Here is a 17,275-nt window from a genome sequence, read left to right on the forward strand (position 1 = left end):
CTGAAGACAGCATGGATTTGTGTTTTCATCTGCTGAAGATTGAATGAATTTGCGTTGCTATCAACTGAAGAGAGCATGGATTTGTGTCTTCATCTGCTGAAGATTGAATGAATTTGCGTTGCTATCTACTGAAGACAGCATGGATTTGTGTTTTCATCTGCTGAAGATTGAATATTTGCGTTGCTATCTACTGAAGATAGCATGGATTTGTGTTTTCATCTGCTGAAGATTGAATGAATTTGCGTTGCTATCTACTGAAGACAGCATGGATTTGTGTCTTCATCTGCTGAAGATTGAATGAATTTGCGTTGCTATCTACTGAAGACAGCATGGATTTGTGTTTTCATCTTCTGAAGATTGAATGAATTTGCGTTGCTTTCTACTGAAGACAGCATGGATGTGTGTTTTCATCTGCTGAAGTTTGAATGAATTTGCGTTGCTATCTACTGAAGACAGCATGAATTTGTGTTTTCATCTGCTGAAGATTGAATGAATTTGCGTTGCTATCTACTGAAGACAGCATGGATGTGTGTTTTCATCTGCTGAAGTTTGAATGAATTTGCGTTGCTATCTACTGAAGACAGCATGGATTTGTGTCTTCATCTGCTGAAGATTGAATGAATTTGCGTTGCTATCTACTGAAGACAGCATGGATTTGTGTTTTCATCAGCTGAAGATTGAATGAATTTGCGTTGCTATCTACTGAAGACAGCATGGATTTGTGTTTTCATCTTCTGAAGATTGAATGAAGTTGCGTTGCTTTCTACTGAAGACAGCATGGATTTGTGTTTTCATCTGCTGAAGATTGAATGAATTTGCGTTGCTATCAACTGAAGACAGCATGGATTTGTGTTTTCATCTGCTGAAGATTGAATGAATTTGCGTTGCTATCTACTGAAGACAGCATGGATTTGTGTTTTCATCTGCTGAAGATTGAATGAATTTGCGTTGCTATCTACTGAAGACAGCATGGATTTGTGTTTTCATCTGCTGAAGATTGAATGAATTTGCGTTGCTTTCTACTGAAGACAGCATGGATTTGTGTTTTCATCTGCTGAAGATTGAATGAATTTGCGTTGCTATCTACTGAAGACAGCATGAATTTGTGTTTTCATCTGCTGAAGATTGAATGAATTTGCGTTGCTATCTACTGAAGACAGCATGGATTTGTGTTATCATCTGCTGAAGATTGAATGAATTTGCATTGCTATCTACTGAAGACAGCATGGATTTGTGTTTTCATCTGCTGAAGTTTGAATGAATTTGCGTTGCTATCTACTGAAGACAGCATGGATTTGTGTTTTCATCTGCTGAAAATTGAATGAATTTGCATTGCTATCTACTGAAGACAGCATCTAGATTTGTGTTTTCATCTGCTGAAGATTGAATGAATTTGCGTTGCTATCTACTGAAGACAGCATGGATTTGTGTTTTCATCTGCTGAAGATTGAATGAATTTGCGTTGCTATCAACTGAAGACAGCATGGATTTGTGTCTTCATCTGCTGAAGATTGAATGAATTTGCGTTGCTATCTACTGAAGACAGCATGGATTTGTGTTTTCATCAGCTGAAGATTGAATGAATTTGCGTTGCTATCTACTGAAGACAGCATGGATTTGTGTTTTCTTCTGCTGAAGATTGAATGAATTTGCGTTGCTATCTACTGAAGACAGCATGGATTTGTGTTTTCATCTGCTGAAGATTGAATGAATCTGCGTTGCTATCAACTGAAGACAGCATGTATTTGTGTCTTCATCTGCTGAAGATTGAATGAATTTGCGTTGCTATCTACTGAAGACAGCATGGATTTGTGTTTTCATCTGCTGAAGATTGAATGAATTTGCGTTGCTATCAACTGAAGAGAGCATGGATTTGTGTCTTCATCTGCTGAAGATTGAATGAATTTGCGTTGCTATCTACTGAAGACAGCATGGATTTGTGTTTTCATCTGCTGAAGATTGAATATTTGCGTTGCTATCTACTGAAGATAGCATGGATTTGTGTTTTCATCTGCTGAAGATTGAATGAATTTGCGTTGCTATCTACTGAAGACAGCATGGATTTGTGTCTTCATCTGCTGAAGATTGAATGAATTTGCGTTGCTATCTACTGAAGACAGCATGGATTTGTGTTTTCATCTTCTGAAGATTGAATGAATTTGCGTTGCTTTCTACTGAAGACAGCATGGATGTGTGTTTTCATCTGCTGAAGTTTGAATGAATTTGCGTTGCTATCTACTGAAGACAGCATGAATTTGTGTTTTCATCTGCTGAAGATTGAATGAATTTGCGTTGCTATCTACTGAAGACAGCATGGATGTGTGTTTTCATCTGCTGAAGTTTGAATGAATTTGCGTTGCTATCTACTGAAGACAGCATGGATTTGTGTTTTCATCTGCTGAAGTTTGAATGAATTTGCGTTGCTATCAACTGAAGACAGCATGGATTTATGTTTTCTTCTGCTGAAGATTGAATGAATTTGCGTTGCTATCTACTGAAGACAGCATGGATGTGTGTTTTCATCTGCTGAAGTTTGAATGAATTTGCGTTGCTATCTACTGAAGACAGCATGGATTTGTGTCTTCATCTGCTGAAGATTGAATGAATTTGCGTTGCTATCTACTGAAGACAGCATGGATTTGTGTTTTCATCTGCTGAAGATTGAATGAATTTGCATTGCTATCTACTGAAGACAGCATGGATTTGTGTTTTCATCTGCTGAAAATTGAATGAATTTGCGTTGCTTTCTACTGAAGACAGCATGAATTTGTGTTTTCATCTGCTGAAGATTGAATGAATTTGCGTTGCTATCTACTGAAGACAGCATGGATTTGTGTTTTCATCTGCTGAAGATTGAACGAATTTGCGTTGCTATCTACTGAAGACAGCATGGATTTGTGTTTTCATCTGCTGAAGATTGAATGAATTTGCGTTGCTATCTACTGAAGACAGCATGAATGTGTGTTTTCATCTGCTGAAGTTTGAATGAATTTGCGTTGCTATCTACTGGAGACAGCATGGATTTGTGTTTTCATCTGCTGAAGATTGAATGAATTTGCGTTGCTATCTACTGAAGACAGCATGGATTTGTGTTTTCATCTGCTGAAGATTGAATGAATTTGCGTTGCTATCTACTGAAGACAGCATGGATTTGTGTTTTCATCTGCTGAAGATTGAATGAATTTGCGTTGCTATCTACTGAAGACAGCATGGATGTGTGTTTTCATCTGCTGAAGTTTGAATGAATTTGCCTTGCTATCTACTGAAGACAGCATGGATGTGTGTTTTCATCTGCTGAAGTTTGAATGAATTTGCGTTGCTATCTACTGAAGACAGCATGAATTTGTGTTTTCATCTGCTGAAGATTGAATGAATTTGCGTTGCTATCTACTGAAGACAGCATGGATGTGTGTTTTCATCTGCTGAAGTTTGAATGAATTTGCGTTGCTATCTACTGAAGACAGCATGGATTTGTGTTTTCATCTGCTGAAGTTTGAATGAATTTGCGTTGCTATCAACTGAAGACAGCATGGATTTGTGTTTTCTTCTGCTGAAGATTGAATGAATTTGCGTTGCTATCTACTGAAGACAGCATGAATTTGTGTTTTCATCTGCTGAAGTTTGAATGAATTTGCGTTGCTATCTACTGAAGACAGTATGGATTTGTGTCTTCATCTGCTGAAGATTGAATGAATTTGCGTTGCTATCTACTGAAGACAGCATGGATTTGTGTTTTCATCTGCTGAAGATTGAATGAATTTGCATTGCTATCTACTGAAGACAGCATGGATTTGTGTTTTCATCTGCTGAAAATTGAATGAATTTGCGTTGCTATCTACTGAAGACAGCATGGATGTGTGTTTTCATCTGCTGAACTTTGAATGAATTTGCGTTGCTATCTACTGAAGACAGCATGGATTTGTGTTTTCATCTGCTGAAAATTGAATGAATTTGCCTTGCTATCTACTGAAGACAGCATGGATGTGTGTTTTCATCTGCTGAAGATTGAATGAATTTGCATTGCTATCTACTGAAGACAGCATGGATTTGTGTTTTCATCTGCTGAAAATTGAATGAATTTGCCTTGCTATCTACTGAAGACAGCATGGATGTGTGTTTTCATCTGCTGAAGTTTGAATGAATTTGCGTTGCTATCTACTGAAGACAGCATGGATTTGTGTTTTCATCTGCTGAAGATTGAATGAATTTGCGTTGCTTTCTACTGAAGACAGCATGGATTTGTGTTTTCATCTGCTGAAGTTTGAATGAATTTGCCTTGTTATCTACTGAAGACAGCATGGATGTGTGTTTTCATCTGCTGAAGTTTGAATGAATTTGCGTTGCTATCTACTGAAGACAGCATGGATTTGTGTTTTCATCTGCTGAAGATTGAATGAATTTGCGTTGCTTTCTACTGAAGACAGCATGGATTTGTGTTTTCATCTGCTGAAGATTGAATGAATTTGCGTTGCTATCTACTGAAGACAGCATGGATTTGTGTTTTCATCTGCTGAAAATTGAATGAATTTGCATTGCTATCAACTGAAGACAGCATGGATTTGTGTCTTCATCTGCTGAAGATTGAATGAATTTGCGTTGCTATCTACTGAAGACAGCATGGATTTGTGTCTTCATCTGCTGAAGATTGAATGAATTTGCGTTGCTATCTACTGAAGACAGCATGGATTTGTGTTTTCATCAGCTGAAGATTGAATGAATTTGCGTTGCTATCTACTGAAGACAGCATGGATTTGTGTTTTCATCTTCTGAAGATTGAATGAAGTTGCGTTGCTTTCTACTGAAGACAGCATGGATTTGTGTTTTCATCTGCTGAAGATTGAATGAATTTGCGTTGCTATCAACTGAAGACAGCATGGATTTGTGTTTTCATCTGCTGAAGATTGAATGAATTTGCGTTGCTATCTACTGAAGACAGCGTGGATTTGTGTTTTCATCTGCTGAAGATTGAATGAATTTGCGTTGCTATCTACTGAAGACAGCATGGATTTGTGTTTTCATCTGCTGAAGATTGAATGAATTTGCGTTGCTTTCTACTGAAGACAGCATGGATTTGTGTTTTCATCTGCTGAAGATTGAATGAATTTGCATTGCTATCAACTGAAGACAGCATGGATTTGTGTCTTCATCTGCTGAAGATTGAATGAATTTGCGTTGCTATCTACTGAAGACAGCATGGATTTGTGTTTTCATCTGCTGAAGATTGAATGAATTTGCGTTGCTATCTACTGAAGACAGCAGGGATTTGTGTTTTCATCTGCTGAAGATTGAATGAATTTGCGTTGCTATCTACTGAAGACAGCATGGATTTGTGTCTTCATCTGCTGAAGATTGAATGAATTTGCGTTGCTATCTACTGAAGACAGCATGGATTTGTGTTTTCATCAGCTGAAGATTGAATGAATTTGCGTTGCTATCTACTGAAGACAGCATGGATTTGTGTTTTCATCTTCTGAAGATTGAATGAAGTTGCGTTGCTTTCTACTGAAGACAGCATGGATTTGTGTTTTCATCTGCTGAAGATTGAATGAATTTGCGTTGCTATCAACTGAAGACAGCATGGATTTGTGTTTTCATCTGCTGAAGATTGAATGAATTTGCGTTGCTATCTACTGAAGACAGCATGGATTTGTGTTTTCATCTGCTGAAGATTGAATGAATTTGCGTTGCTATCTACTGAAGACAGCATGGATTTGTGTTTTCATCTGCTGAAGATTGAATGAATTTGCTTTGCTATCTACTGAAGACAGCATGGATTTGTGTTTTCATCTGCTGAAGATTGAATGAATTTGCGTTGCTATCTACTGAAGACAGCATGAATTTGTGTTTTCATCTGCTGAAGATTGAATGAATTTGCGTTGCTATCTACTGAAGACAGCATGGATTTGTGTTATCATCTGCTGAAGATTGAATGAATTTGCATTGCTATCTACTGAAGACAGCATGGATTTGTGTTTTCATCTGCTGAAGTTTGAATGAATTTGCGTTGCTATCTACTGAAGACAGCATGGATTTGTGTTTTCATCTGCTGAAAATTGAATGAATTTGCATTGCTATCTACTGAAGACAGCATCTAGATTTGTGTTTTCATCTGCTGAAGATTGAATGAATTTGCGTTGCTATCTACTGAAGACAGCATGGATTTGTGTTTTCATCTGCTGAAGATTGAATGAATTTGCGTTGCTATCAACTGAAGACAGCATGGATTTGTGTCTTCATCTGCTGAAGATTGAATGAATTTGCGTTGCTATCTACTGAAGACAGCATGGATTTGTGTTTTCATCAGCTGAAGATTGAATGAATTTGCGTTGCTATCTACTGAAGACAGCATGGATTTGTGTTTTCTTCTGCTGAAGATTGAATGAATTTGCGTTGCTATCTACTGAAGACAGCATGGATTTGTGTTTTCATCTGCTGAAGATTGAATGAATCTGCGTTGCTATCAACTGAAGACAGCATGTATTTGTGTCTTCATCTGCTGAAGATTGAATGAATTTGCGTTGCTATCTACTGAAGACAGCATGGATTTGTGTTTTCATCTGCTGAAGATTGAATGAATTTGCGTTGCTATCAACTGAAGAGAGCATGGATTTGTGTCTTCATCTGCTGAAGATTGAATGAATTTGCGTTGCTATCTACTGAAGACAGCATGGATTTGTGTTTTCATCTGCTGAAGATTGAATGAATTTGCGTTGCTATCTACTGAAGATAGCATGGATTTGTGTTTTCATCTGCTGAAGATTGAATGAATTTGCGTTGCTATCTACTGAAGACAGCATGGATTTGTGTCTTCATCTGCTGAAGATTGAATGAATTTGCGTTGCTATCTACTGAAGACAGCATGGATTTGTGTTTTCATCAGCTGAAGATTGAATGAATTTGCGTTGCTATCTACTGAAGACAGCATGGATTTGTGTTTTCATCTTCTGAAGATTGAATGAATTTGCGTTGCTTTCTACTGAAGACAGCATGGATTTGTGTTTTCATCTGCTGAAGATTGAATGAATTTGCGTTGCTATCAACTGAAGACAGCATGGATTTGTGTTTTCATCTGCTGAAGATTGAATGAATTTGCGTTGCTATCTACTGAAGACAGCATGGATTTGTGTTTTCATCTGCTGAAGATTGAATGAATTTGCGTTGCTATCTACTGAAGACAGCATGGATTTGTGTTTTCATCTGCTGAAGATTGAATGAATTTGCGTTGCTTTCTACTGAAGACAGCATGGATTTGTGTTTTCATCTGCTGAAGATTGAATGAATTTGCGTTGCTATCTACTGAAGACAGCAAGGATTTGTGTTTTCATCGGCTGAAGATTGAATGAATTTGCGTTGCTATCTACTGAAGACAGCATGGATTTGTGTTTTCATCTGCTGAAGATTGAATGAATTTGCATTGCTATCTACTGAAGACAGCATGGATTTGTGTTTTCATCTGCTGAAGATTGAATGAATTTGCGTTGCTATCTAATGAGGTTAGCATGGATTCGTGTTTTCATCTGCTGAAGATTGAATGAATTTGCGTTGCTATCTACTGAAGACAGCATGGATTTGTGTTTTCATCTGCTGAAGATTGAATGAATTTGCGTTGCTTTCTACTGAAGACAGCATGAATTTGTGTTTTCATCTGCTGAAGATTGAATGAATTTGCGTTGCTATCTACTGAAGACAGCATGAATTTGTGTTTTCATCTGCTGAAGATTGAATGAATTTGCGTTGCTATCTACTGAAGACAGCATGGATTTGTGTTTTCATCTGCTGAAGATTGAATGAATTTGCGTTGCTATCTACTGAAGACAGCATGGATGTGTGTTTTCATCTGCTGAAGTTTGAATGAATTTGCGTTGCTATCTACTGAAGACAGCATGGATTTGTGTTTTCATCTGCTGAAGTTTGAATGAATTTGCGTTGCTATCAACTGAAGACAGCATGGATTTGTGTTTTCTTCTGCTGAAGATTGAATGAATTTGCGTTGCTATCTACTGAAGACAGCATGAATTTGTGTTTTCATCTGCTGAAGTTTGAATGAATTTGCGTTGCTATCTACTGAAGACAGTATGGATTTGTGTCTTCATCTGCTGAAGATTGAATGAATTTGCGTTGCTATCTACTGAAGACAGCATGGATTTGTGTTTTCATCTGCTGAAGATTGAATGAATTTGCGTTGCTATCTACTGAAGACAGCATGGATTTGTGTTTTCATCTGCTGAAAATTGAATGAATTTGCGTTGCTATCTACTGAAGACAGCATGGATGTGTGTTTTCATCTGCTGAACTTTGAATGAATTTGCGTTGCTATCTACTGAAGACAGCATGGATTTGTGTTTTCATCTGCTGAAAATTGAATGAATTTGCCTTGCTATCTACTGAAGACAGCATGGATGTGTGTTTTCATCTGCTGAAGATTGAATGAATTTGCATTGCTATCTACTGAAGACAGCATGGATTTGTGTTTTCATCTGCTGAAAATTGAATGAATTTGCCTTGCTATCTACTGAAGACAGCATGGATGTGTGTTTTCATCTGCTGAAGTTTGAATGAATTTGCGTTGCTATCTACTGAAGACAGCATGGATTTGTGTTTTCATCTGCTGAAGATTGAATGAATTTGCGTTGCTTTCTACTGAAGACAGCATGGATTTGTGTTTTCATCTGCTGAAGTTTGAATGAATTTGCCTTGTTATCTACTGAAGACAGCATGGATGTGTGTTTTCATCTGCTGAAGTTTGAATGAATTTGCGTTGCTATCTACTGAAGACAGCATGGATTTGTGTTTTCATCTGCTGAAGATTGAATGAATTTGCGTTGCTTTCTACTGAAGACAGCATGGATTTGTGTTTTCATCTGCTGAAGTTTGAATGAATTTGCGTTGCTATCTACTGAAGACAGCATGGATTTGTGTTTTCATCTGCTGAAAATTGAATGAATTTGCATTGCTATCAACTGAAGACAGCATGGATTTGTGTCTTCATCTGCTGAAGATTGAATGAATTTGCGTTGCTATCTACTGAAGACAGCATGGATTTGTGTCTTCATCTGCTGAAGATTGAATGAATTTGCGTTGCTATCTACTGAAGACAGCATGGATTTGTGTTTTCATCAGCTGAAGATTGAATGAATTTGCGTTGCTATCTACTGAAGACAGCATGGATTTGTGTTTTCATCTTCTGAAGATTGAATGAAGTTGCGTTGCTTTCTACTGAAGACAGCATGGATTTGTGTTTTCATCTGCTGAAGATTGAATGAATTTGCGTTGCTATCAACTGAAGACAGCATGGATTTGTGTTTTCATCTGCTGAAGATTGAATGAATTTGCGTTGCTATCTACTGAAGACAGCGTGGATTTGTGTTTTCATCTGCTGAAGATTGAATGAATTTGCGTTGCTATCTACTGAAGACAGCATGGATTTGTGTTTTCATCTGCTGAAGATTGAATGAATTTGCGTTGCTTTCTACTGAAGACAGCATGGATTTGTGTTTTCATCTGCTGAAGATTGAATGAATTTGCATTGCTATCAACTGAAGACAGCATGGATTTGTGTCTTCATCTGCTGAAGATTGAATGAATTTGCGTTGCTATCTACTGAAGACAGCATGGATTTGTGTTTTCATCTGCTGAAGATTGAATGAATTTGCGTTGCTATCTACTGAAGACAGCATGGATTTGTGTTTTCATCTGCTGAAGATTGAATGAATTTGCGTTGCTATCTACTGAAGACAGCATGGATTTGTGTCTTCATCTGCTGAAGATTGAATGAATTTGCGTTGCTATCTACTGAAGACAGCATGGATTTGTGTTTTCATCTGCTGAAGATTGAATGATTTTGCGTTGCTATCTACTGAAGACAGCATGGATTTGTGTTTTCATCTTCTGAAGATTGAATGAAGTTGCGTTGCTTTCTACTGAAGACAGCATGGATTTGTGTTTTCATCTGCTGAAGATTGAATGAATTTGCGTTGCTATCAACTGAAGACAGCATGGATTTGTGTTTTCATCTGCTGAAGATTGAATGAATTTGCGTTGCTATCTACTGAAGACAGCATGGATTTGTGTTTTCATCTGCTGAAGATTGAATGAATTTGCGTTGCTATCTACTGAAGACAGCATGGATTTGTGTTTTCATCTGCTGAAGATTGAATGAATTTGCGTTGCTTTCTACTGAAGACAGCATGGATTTGTGTTTTCATCTGCTGAAGATTGAATGAATTTGCGTTGCTATCTACTGAAGACAGCATGAATTTGTGTTTTCATCTGCTGAAGATTGAATGAATTTGCGTTGCTATCTACTGAAGACAGCATGGATTTGTGTTATCATCTGCTGAAGATTGAATGAATTTGCATTGCTATCTACTGAAGACAGCATGGATTTGTGTTTTCATCTGCTGAAGTTTGAATGAATTTGCGTTGCTATCTACTGAAGACAGCATGGATTTGTGTTTTCATCTGCTGAAAATTGAATGAATTTGCATTGCTATCTACTGAAGACAGCATCTAGATTTGTGTTTTCATCTGCTGAAGATTGAATGAATTTGCGTTGCTATCTACTGAAGACAGCATGGATTTGTGTTTTCATCTGCTGAAGATTGAATGAATTTGCGTTGCTATCAACTGAAGACAGCATGGATTTGTGTCTTCATCTGCTGAAGATTGAATGAATTTGCGTTGCTATCTACTGAAGACAGCATGGATTTGTGTTTTCATCAGCTGAAGATTGAATGAATTTGCGTTGCTATCTACTGAAGACAGCATGGATTTGTGTTTTCTTCTGCTGAAGATTGAATGAATTTGCGTTGCTATCTACTGAAGACAGCATGGATTTGTGTTTTCATCTGCTGAAGATTGAATGAATCTGCGTTGCTATCAACTGAAGACAGCATGTATTTGTGTCTTCATCTGCTGAAGATTGAATGAATTTGCGTTGCTATCTACTGAAGACAGCATGGATTTGTGTTTTCATCTGCTGAAGATTGAATGAATTTGCGTTGCTATCAACTGAAGAGAGCATGGATTTGTGTCTTCATCTGCTGAAGATTGAATGAATTTGCGTTGCTATCTACTGAAGACAGCATGGATTTGTGTTTTCATCTGCTGAAGATTGAATGAATTTGCGTTGCTATCTACTGAAGATAGCATGGATTTGTGTTTTCATCTGCTGAAGATTGAATGAATTTGCGTTGCTATCTACTGAAGACAGCATGGATTTGTGTCTTCATCTGCTGAAGATTGAATGAATTTGCGTTGCTATCTACTGAAGACAGCATGGATTTGTGTTTTCATCAGCTGAAGATTGAATGAATTTGCGTTGCTATCTACTGAAGACAGCATGGATTTGTGTTTTCATCTTCTGAAGATTGAATGAATTTGCGTTGCTTTCTACTGAAGACAGCATGGATTTGTGTTTTCATCTGCTGAAGATTGAATGAATTTGCGTTGCTATCAACTGAAGACAGCATGGATTTGTGTTTTCATCTGCTGAAGATTGAATGAATTTGCGTTGCTATCTACTGAAGACAGCATGGATTTGTGTTTTCATCTGCTGAAGATTGAATGAATTTGCGTTGCTATCTACTGAAGACAGCATGGATTTGTGTTTTCATCTGCTGAAGATTGAATGAATTTGCGTTGCTTTCTACTGAAGACAGCATGGATTTGTGTTTTCATCTGCTGAAGATTGAATGAATTTGCGTTGCTATCTACTGAAGACAGCAAGGATTTGTGTTTTCATCGGCTGAAGATTGAATGAATTTGCGTTGCTATCTACTGAAGACAGCATGGATTTGTGTTTTCATCTGCTGAAGATTGAATGAATTTGCATTGCTATCTACTGAAGACAGCATGGATTTGTGTTTTCATCTGCTGAAGATTGAATGAATTTGCGTTGCTATCTAATGAGGTTAGCATGGATTCGTGTTTTCATCTGCTGAAGATTGAATGAATTTGCGTTGCTATCTACTGAAGACAGCATGGATTTGTGTTTTCATCTGCTGAAGATTGAATGAATTTGCGTTGCTTTCTACTGAAGACAGCATGAATTTGTGTTTTCATCTGCTGAAGATTGAATGAATTTGCGTTGCTATCTACTGAAGACAGCATGAATTTGTGTTTTCATCTGCTGAAGATTGAATGAATTTGCGTTGCTATCTACTGAAGACAGCATGGATTTGTGTTTTCATCTGCTGAAGATTGAATGAATTTGCGTTGCTATCTACTGAAGACAGCATGGATTTGTGTTTTCATCTGCTGAAGATTGAATGAATTTGCGTTGCTATCTACTGAAGACAGCATGGATTTGTGTTTTCATCTGCTGAAGATTGAATGAATTTGCGTTGCTATCTACTGAAGACGGCATGGATTTGTGTTTTCATCTGCGGAAGATTGAATGAATTTGTGTTGCTATCTACTGAAGACAGCATGGATTCGTGTTTTTATCTGCTGAAAATTGAATGAATTTGCGTTGCTATCTACTGAAGACAGCATGGATTTGTGTTTTCATCTGCTGAAGACTGAATGAATTTGCGTTGCTATCTACTGAAGACAGCATGGATTTGTGTTTTCATCTGCTGAAGACTGAATGAATTTGCGTTGCTATCTACTGAAGACAGCATGGATTTGTTGTTATTTATTGAAGATAGCATAAATTTGTGTTGATATCTAATGAGGTAGCATGTATTTGTTGAAGATAACATAAATTTGTATTGCTATGTACTGAAGAGAGCATGAATTTATGTTGCTATCTACTGAAGATAGAATTAATTTTAATTAAAAAGATAACGGACCCTGGACGGAACCTGCCTCCAGTTCCAAAATCAAAACCACAAAGGGTAAATTTATAAATGAAAATATCAATACATGTCTCACCATGTGAAACATTTCAAAATTACGTATCATTTATGATACATAGATTATATATATCAAAAACACTTTCTTCAGAAATAAATGTCTACTGAAGATAGCATTTATTTGTGTTGCTATCTAATGAAGATAGTATGAATCTGCGTTGCTATCTACTGAAGACAGCATGGATTTGTGTTTTCTTCTGCTGAAGATTGAATGAATTTGCGTTGCTATCTACTGAAGACAGCATGGATTTGTGTTTTCATCTGCTGAAGATTGAATGAATTTGCGTTGCTATCAACTGAAGACAGCACGTATTTGTGTCTTCATCTGCTGAAGATTGAATGAATTTGCGTTGCTATCTACTGAAGACAGCATGGATTTGTGTTTTCATCTGCTGAAGATTGAATGAATTTGCGTTGCTATCAACTGAAGAGAGCATGGATTTGTGTCTTCATCTGCTGAAGATTGAATGAATTTGCGTTGCTATCTACTGAAGACAGCATGGATTTGTGTTTTCATCTGCTGAAGATTGAATGAATTTGCGTTGCTATCTACTGAAGATAGCATGGATTTGTGTTTTCATCTGCTGAAGATTGAATGAATTTGCGTTGCTATCTACTGAAGACAGCATGGATTTGTGTCTTCATCTGCTGAAGATTGAATGAATTTGCGTTGCTATCTACTGAAGACAGCATGGATTTGTGTTTTCATCAGCTGAAGATTGAATGAATTTGCGTTGCTATCTACTGAAGACAGCATGGATTTGTGTTTTCATCTTCTGAAGATTGAATGAATTTGCGTTGCTTTCTACTGAAGACAGCATGGATTTGTGTTTTCATCTGCTGAAGATTGAATGAATTTGCGTTGCTATCAACTGAAGACAGCATGGATTTGTGTTTTCATCTGCTGAAGATTGAATGAATTTGCGTTGCTATCTACTGAAGACAGCATGGATTTGTGTTTTCATCTGCTGAAGATTGAATGAATTTGCGTTGCTATCTACTGAAGACAGCATGGATTTGTGTTTTCATCTGCTGAAGATTGAATGAATTTGCGTTGCTTTCTACTGAAGACAGCATGGATTTGTGTTTTCATCTGCTGAAGATTGAATGAATTTGCGTTGCTATCTACTGAAGACAGCAAGGATTTGTGTTTTCATCGGCTGAAGATTGAATGAATTTGCGTTGCTATCTACTGAAGACAGCATGGATTTGTGTTTTCATCTGCTGAAGATTGAATGAATTTGCATTGCTATCTACTGAAGACAGCATGGATTTGTGTTTTCATCTGCTGAAGATTGAATGAATTTGCGTTGCTATCTAATGAGGTTAGCATGGATTCGTGTTTTCATCTGCTGAAGATTGAATGAATTTGCGTTGCTATCTACTGAAGACAGCATGGATTTGTGTTTTCATCTGCTGAAGATTGAATGAATTTGCGTTGCTTTCTACTGAAGACAGCATGAATTTGTGTTTTCATCTGCTGAAGATTGAATGAATTTGCGTTGCTATCTACTGAAGACAGCATGAATTTGTGTTTTCATCTGCTGAAGATTGAATGAATTTGCGTTGCTATCTACTGAAGACAGCATGGATTTGTGTTTTCATCTGCTGAAGATTGAATGAATTTGCGTTGCTATCTACTGAAGACAGCATGGATTTGTGTTTTCATCTGCTGAAGATTGAATGAATTTGCGTTGCTATCTACTGAAGACAGCATGGATTTGTGTTTTCATCTGCTGAAGATTGAATGAATTTGCATTGCTATCTACTGAAGACGGCATGGATTTGTGTTTTCATCTGCGGAAGATTGAATGAATTTGTGTTGCTATCTACTGAAGACAGCATGGATTCGTGTTTTTATCTGCTGAAAATTGAATGAATTTGCGTTGCTATCTACTGAAGACAGCATGGATTTGTGTTTTCATCTGCTGAAGAGTGAATGAATTTATGTTGCTATCTACTGAAGACAGCATGGATTTGTGTTTTCATCTGCTGAAGACTGAATGAATTTGCGTTGCTATCTACTGAAGACAGCATGGATTTGTTGTTATTTATTGAAGATAGCATAAATTTGTGTTGATATCTAATGAGGTAGCATGTATTTGTTGAAGATAACATAAATTTGTATTGCTATGTACTGAAGAGAGCATGAATTTATGTTGCTATCTACTGAAGATAGAATTAATTTTAATTAAAAAGATAACGGACCCTGGACGGAACCTGCCTCCAGTTCCAAAATCAAAACCACAAAGGGGTAAATTTATAAATGAAAATATCCAATACATGTCTCACCATGTGAAACATTTCAAAATTACGTATCATTTATGATACATAGATTATATATATCAAAAACACTTTCTTCAGAAATAAATGTCTACTGAAGATAGCATTTATTTGTGTTGCTATCTACTGAAGATAGTATGAATCTGTTTCTATTTGCTGAAAATAACATGAATTTGTGTTGCTGTCTATTGACGATAACAATAATTTGTGTTGCTATCTACTGGAGACAGCATGAGTTTGTGTTGTTAACTGATTAGAATTTTCCACTGAATTTCTAGAATTCTCCACGAACAAATGGGGATAAATATCAGAACAAGTGGAAACCTATGTCTGATGACAAACTATTAACTTTTAACCAATTTCATGGACTATCTACTGACAATAGCATGAATTTGTGTTGCTATCTACTGACAATAGCATGAATTTGTGTTGCTATCTACTGACAATAGCATGAATTTGTGTTGCTATCTACTGACAATAGCATGAATTTGTGTTGCTATCTACTGACAATAGCATGAATTTGTGTTGCTATCTACTGAAAATAACATAAATTTGTGTTGCTGTCTATAGAATATAATTATGTTGCTATCTACTGACAATAGCATGAATTTGTGTTGCTATCTACTGAAGATAGCATTAATTTGTGTACATACCTAATCAAAATGAACAGTATATTTCATCAAAACAAACAGTTACGGGATCAAAAATAAATGAGTAGGGATTCTATTTTTTTTTTTTTTAATGTATAGGCCTAGTATGAAATTAAGAGTGAAAATCCTCAATGAATATGATTTTTTTTGTATCTTTTATGCAGGTACGATTTTGACCTTCAAGACTTCCAGGGCAATTCTGCTTTTCACATAGCAATGGCAAGAGGACAGTTGTACAATGTCGCCGTCTACGAAGCCAAATACTTGCGAAAACACAAACATTACACGATCAAATTCGTCAAAGGCCTTTGCGAAAGCGGCGCTCAAGTCAACATTCAGGATAACCAGAAGCAACAGTCACCTCTCCACCTGGCTGCTAAGTATAACATGTGGTCTTGTATCCAGATTCTTATAGAGTACGGTGCCTGCGTTAATAAGCCAGACTACAGAGGGAAAACCCCTCTTATTTTGGCCCTGGAACATGGATGTTTAGAAAGTTTTGCCTGTCTTCTATGCCATAATGCAGATTTACACATGCGTACATCACAACAAGCAACAGCCTTGCATTTTGCTGTCAATACCGTAATGGCTAAATTTGATGCCTTCGCTGTTCGGAAGTTACTTCACCACGGTGCGGATGCAAACGCACAGGACATCAATGGTGATACTCCACTACACATAGTGGCACGGACACAACCATCAGCTGGGACACAACCATTATAGTACGTTTACTACGATATGGTGCTGACCCCACCTTACTTAACAAACGTGGGGTCACTGCTTTCTATGAATACCTATCGAACGAGAAAATATTCAATCCCGAACTACCGAATGATTTCGAGTTACAACGCTCACTACTGGAAGAACAAGCTATAACAGCATTCTTAGCTTGTCTACCATTCAACCGGCCACGCATATTACGAGATGCCGATGGCAACTTTCCATTGATTTTACAGATGGAGAGGTTTCACCTTTTTGACAATTTAATAAAGCGATTCGGAACAGAAAACAACCCCGAAACATTAGAGACACAGTGCGTTCGGAAGATTAGAAGTTGCATCGGAATTCATAAGTTAGTGGATAGTAGTGTTACCGTGTGGAGATTAGGCCTGCCAAAACCAATTGAAGACATTGTATGTAGTGACAGATATAGGAAGGCAATGGAAATACCCATACCCCGATAAGGCCTAAAAAGTGATTGGCGTAACCCGATTGACCCTAAAAATAGGCCCGACCCTAAACGTTTTTCTTATCTTTTTACAAAAAGAGAAAAAAAAAATCCGACTGACATACCTTAATTTTTAATATGTTAAGCCAATGAAACAATTTTTTAGGCTTAACTTTATACATAGGCGGATAGGCCTATAAATTTAATGCACTTATAAAGTGAGTAAATACCAACAAGTTATACATGAGTCTGGACTCTTTTATCATATCCCCTAGGTGTAATTCTGAAAGAAATTAACCATATTGGAATGTCATGCT

The 17,275-nt window shown here is 37.1% G+C and overlaps 1 protein-coding gene across 1 annotated transcript in view; it reads left to right on the plus strand.

Moving 5' to 3' along the window:
- The window catches only part of LOC140169458 (ankyrin repeat domain-containing protein 61-like), a 30,712-nt gene extending 13,738 nt beyond the window's left edge, over positions 1–16,974 (plus strand). Inside the window, 2 exon segments of the mRNA XM_072192719.1 lie at positions 15,955–16,489; positions 16,492–16,974. Of these exon segments, the coding sequence (XP_072048820.1) occupies positions 15,955–16,489; positions 16,492–16,974 (1,018 nt within the window).
- Positions 16,975–17,275: the final 301 nt, after the last annotated feature.

Source organism: Amphiura filiformis, chromosome 14 (genome assembly GCF_039555335.1).
Source record: "Amphiura filiformis chromosome 14, Afil_fr2py, whole genome shotgun sequence".
Lineage (NCBI taxonomy): Eukaryota > Metazoa > Echinodermata > Ophiuroidea > Amphilepidida > Amphiuridae > Amphiura > Amphiura filiformis.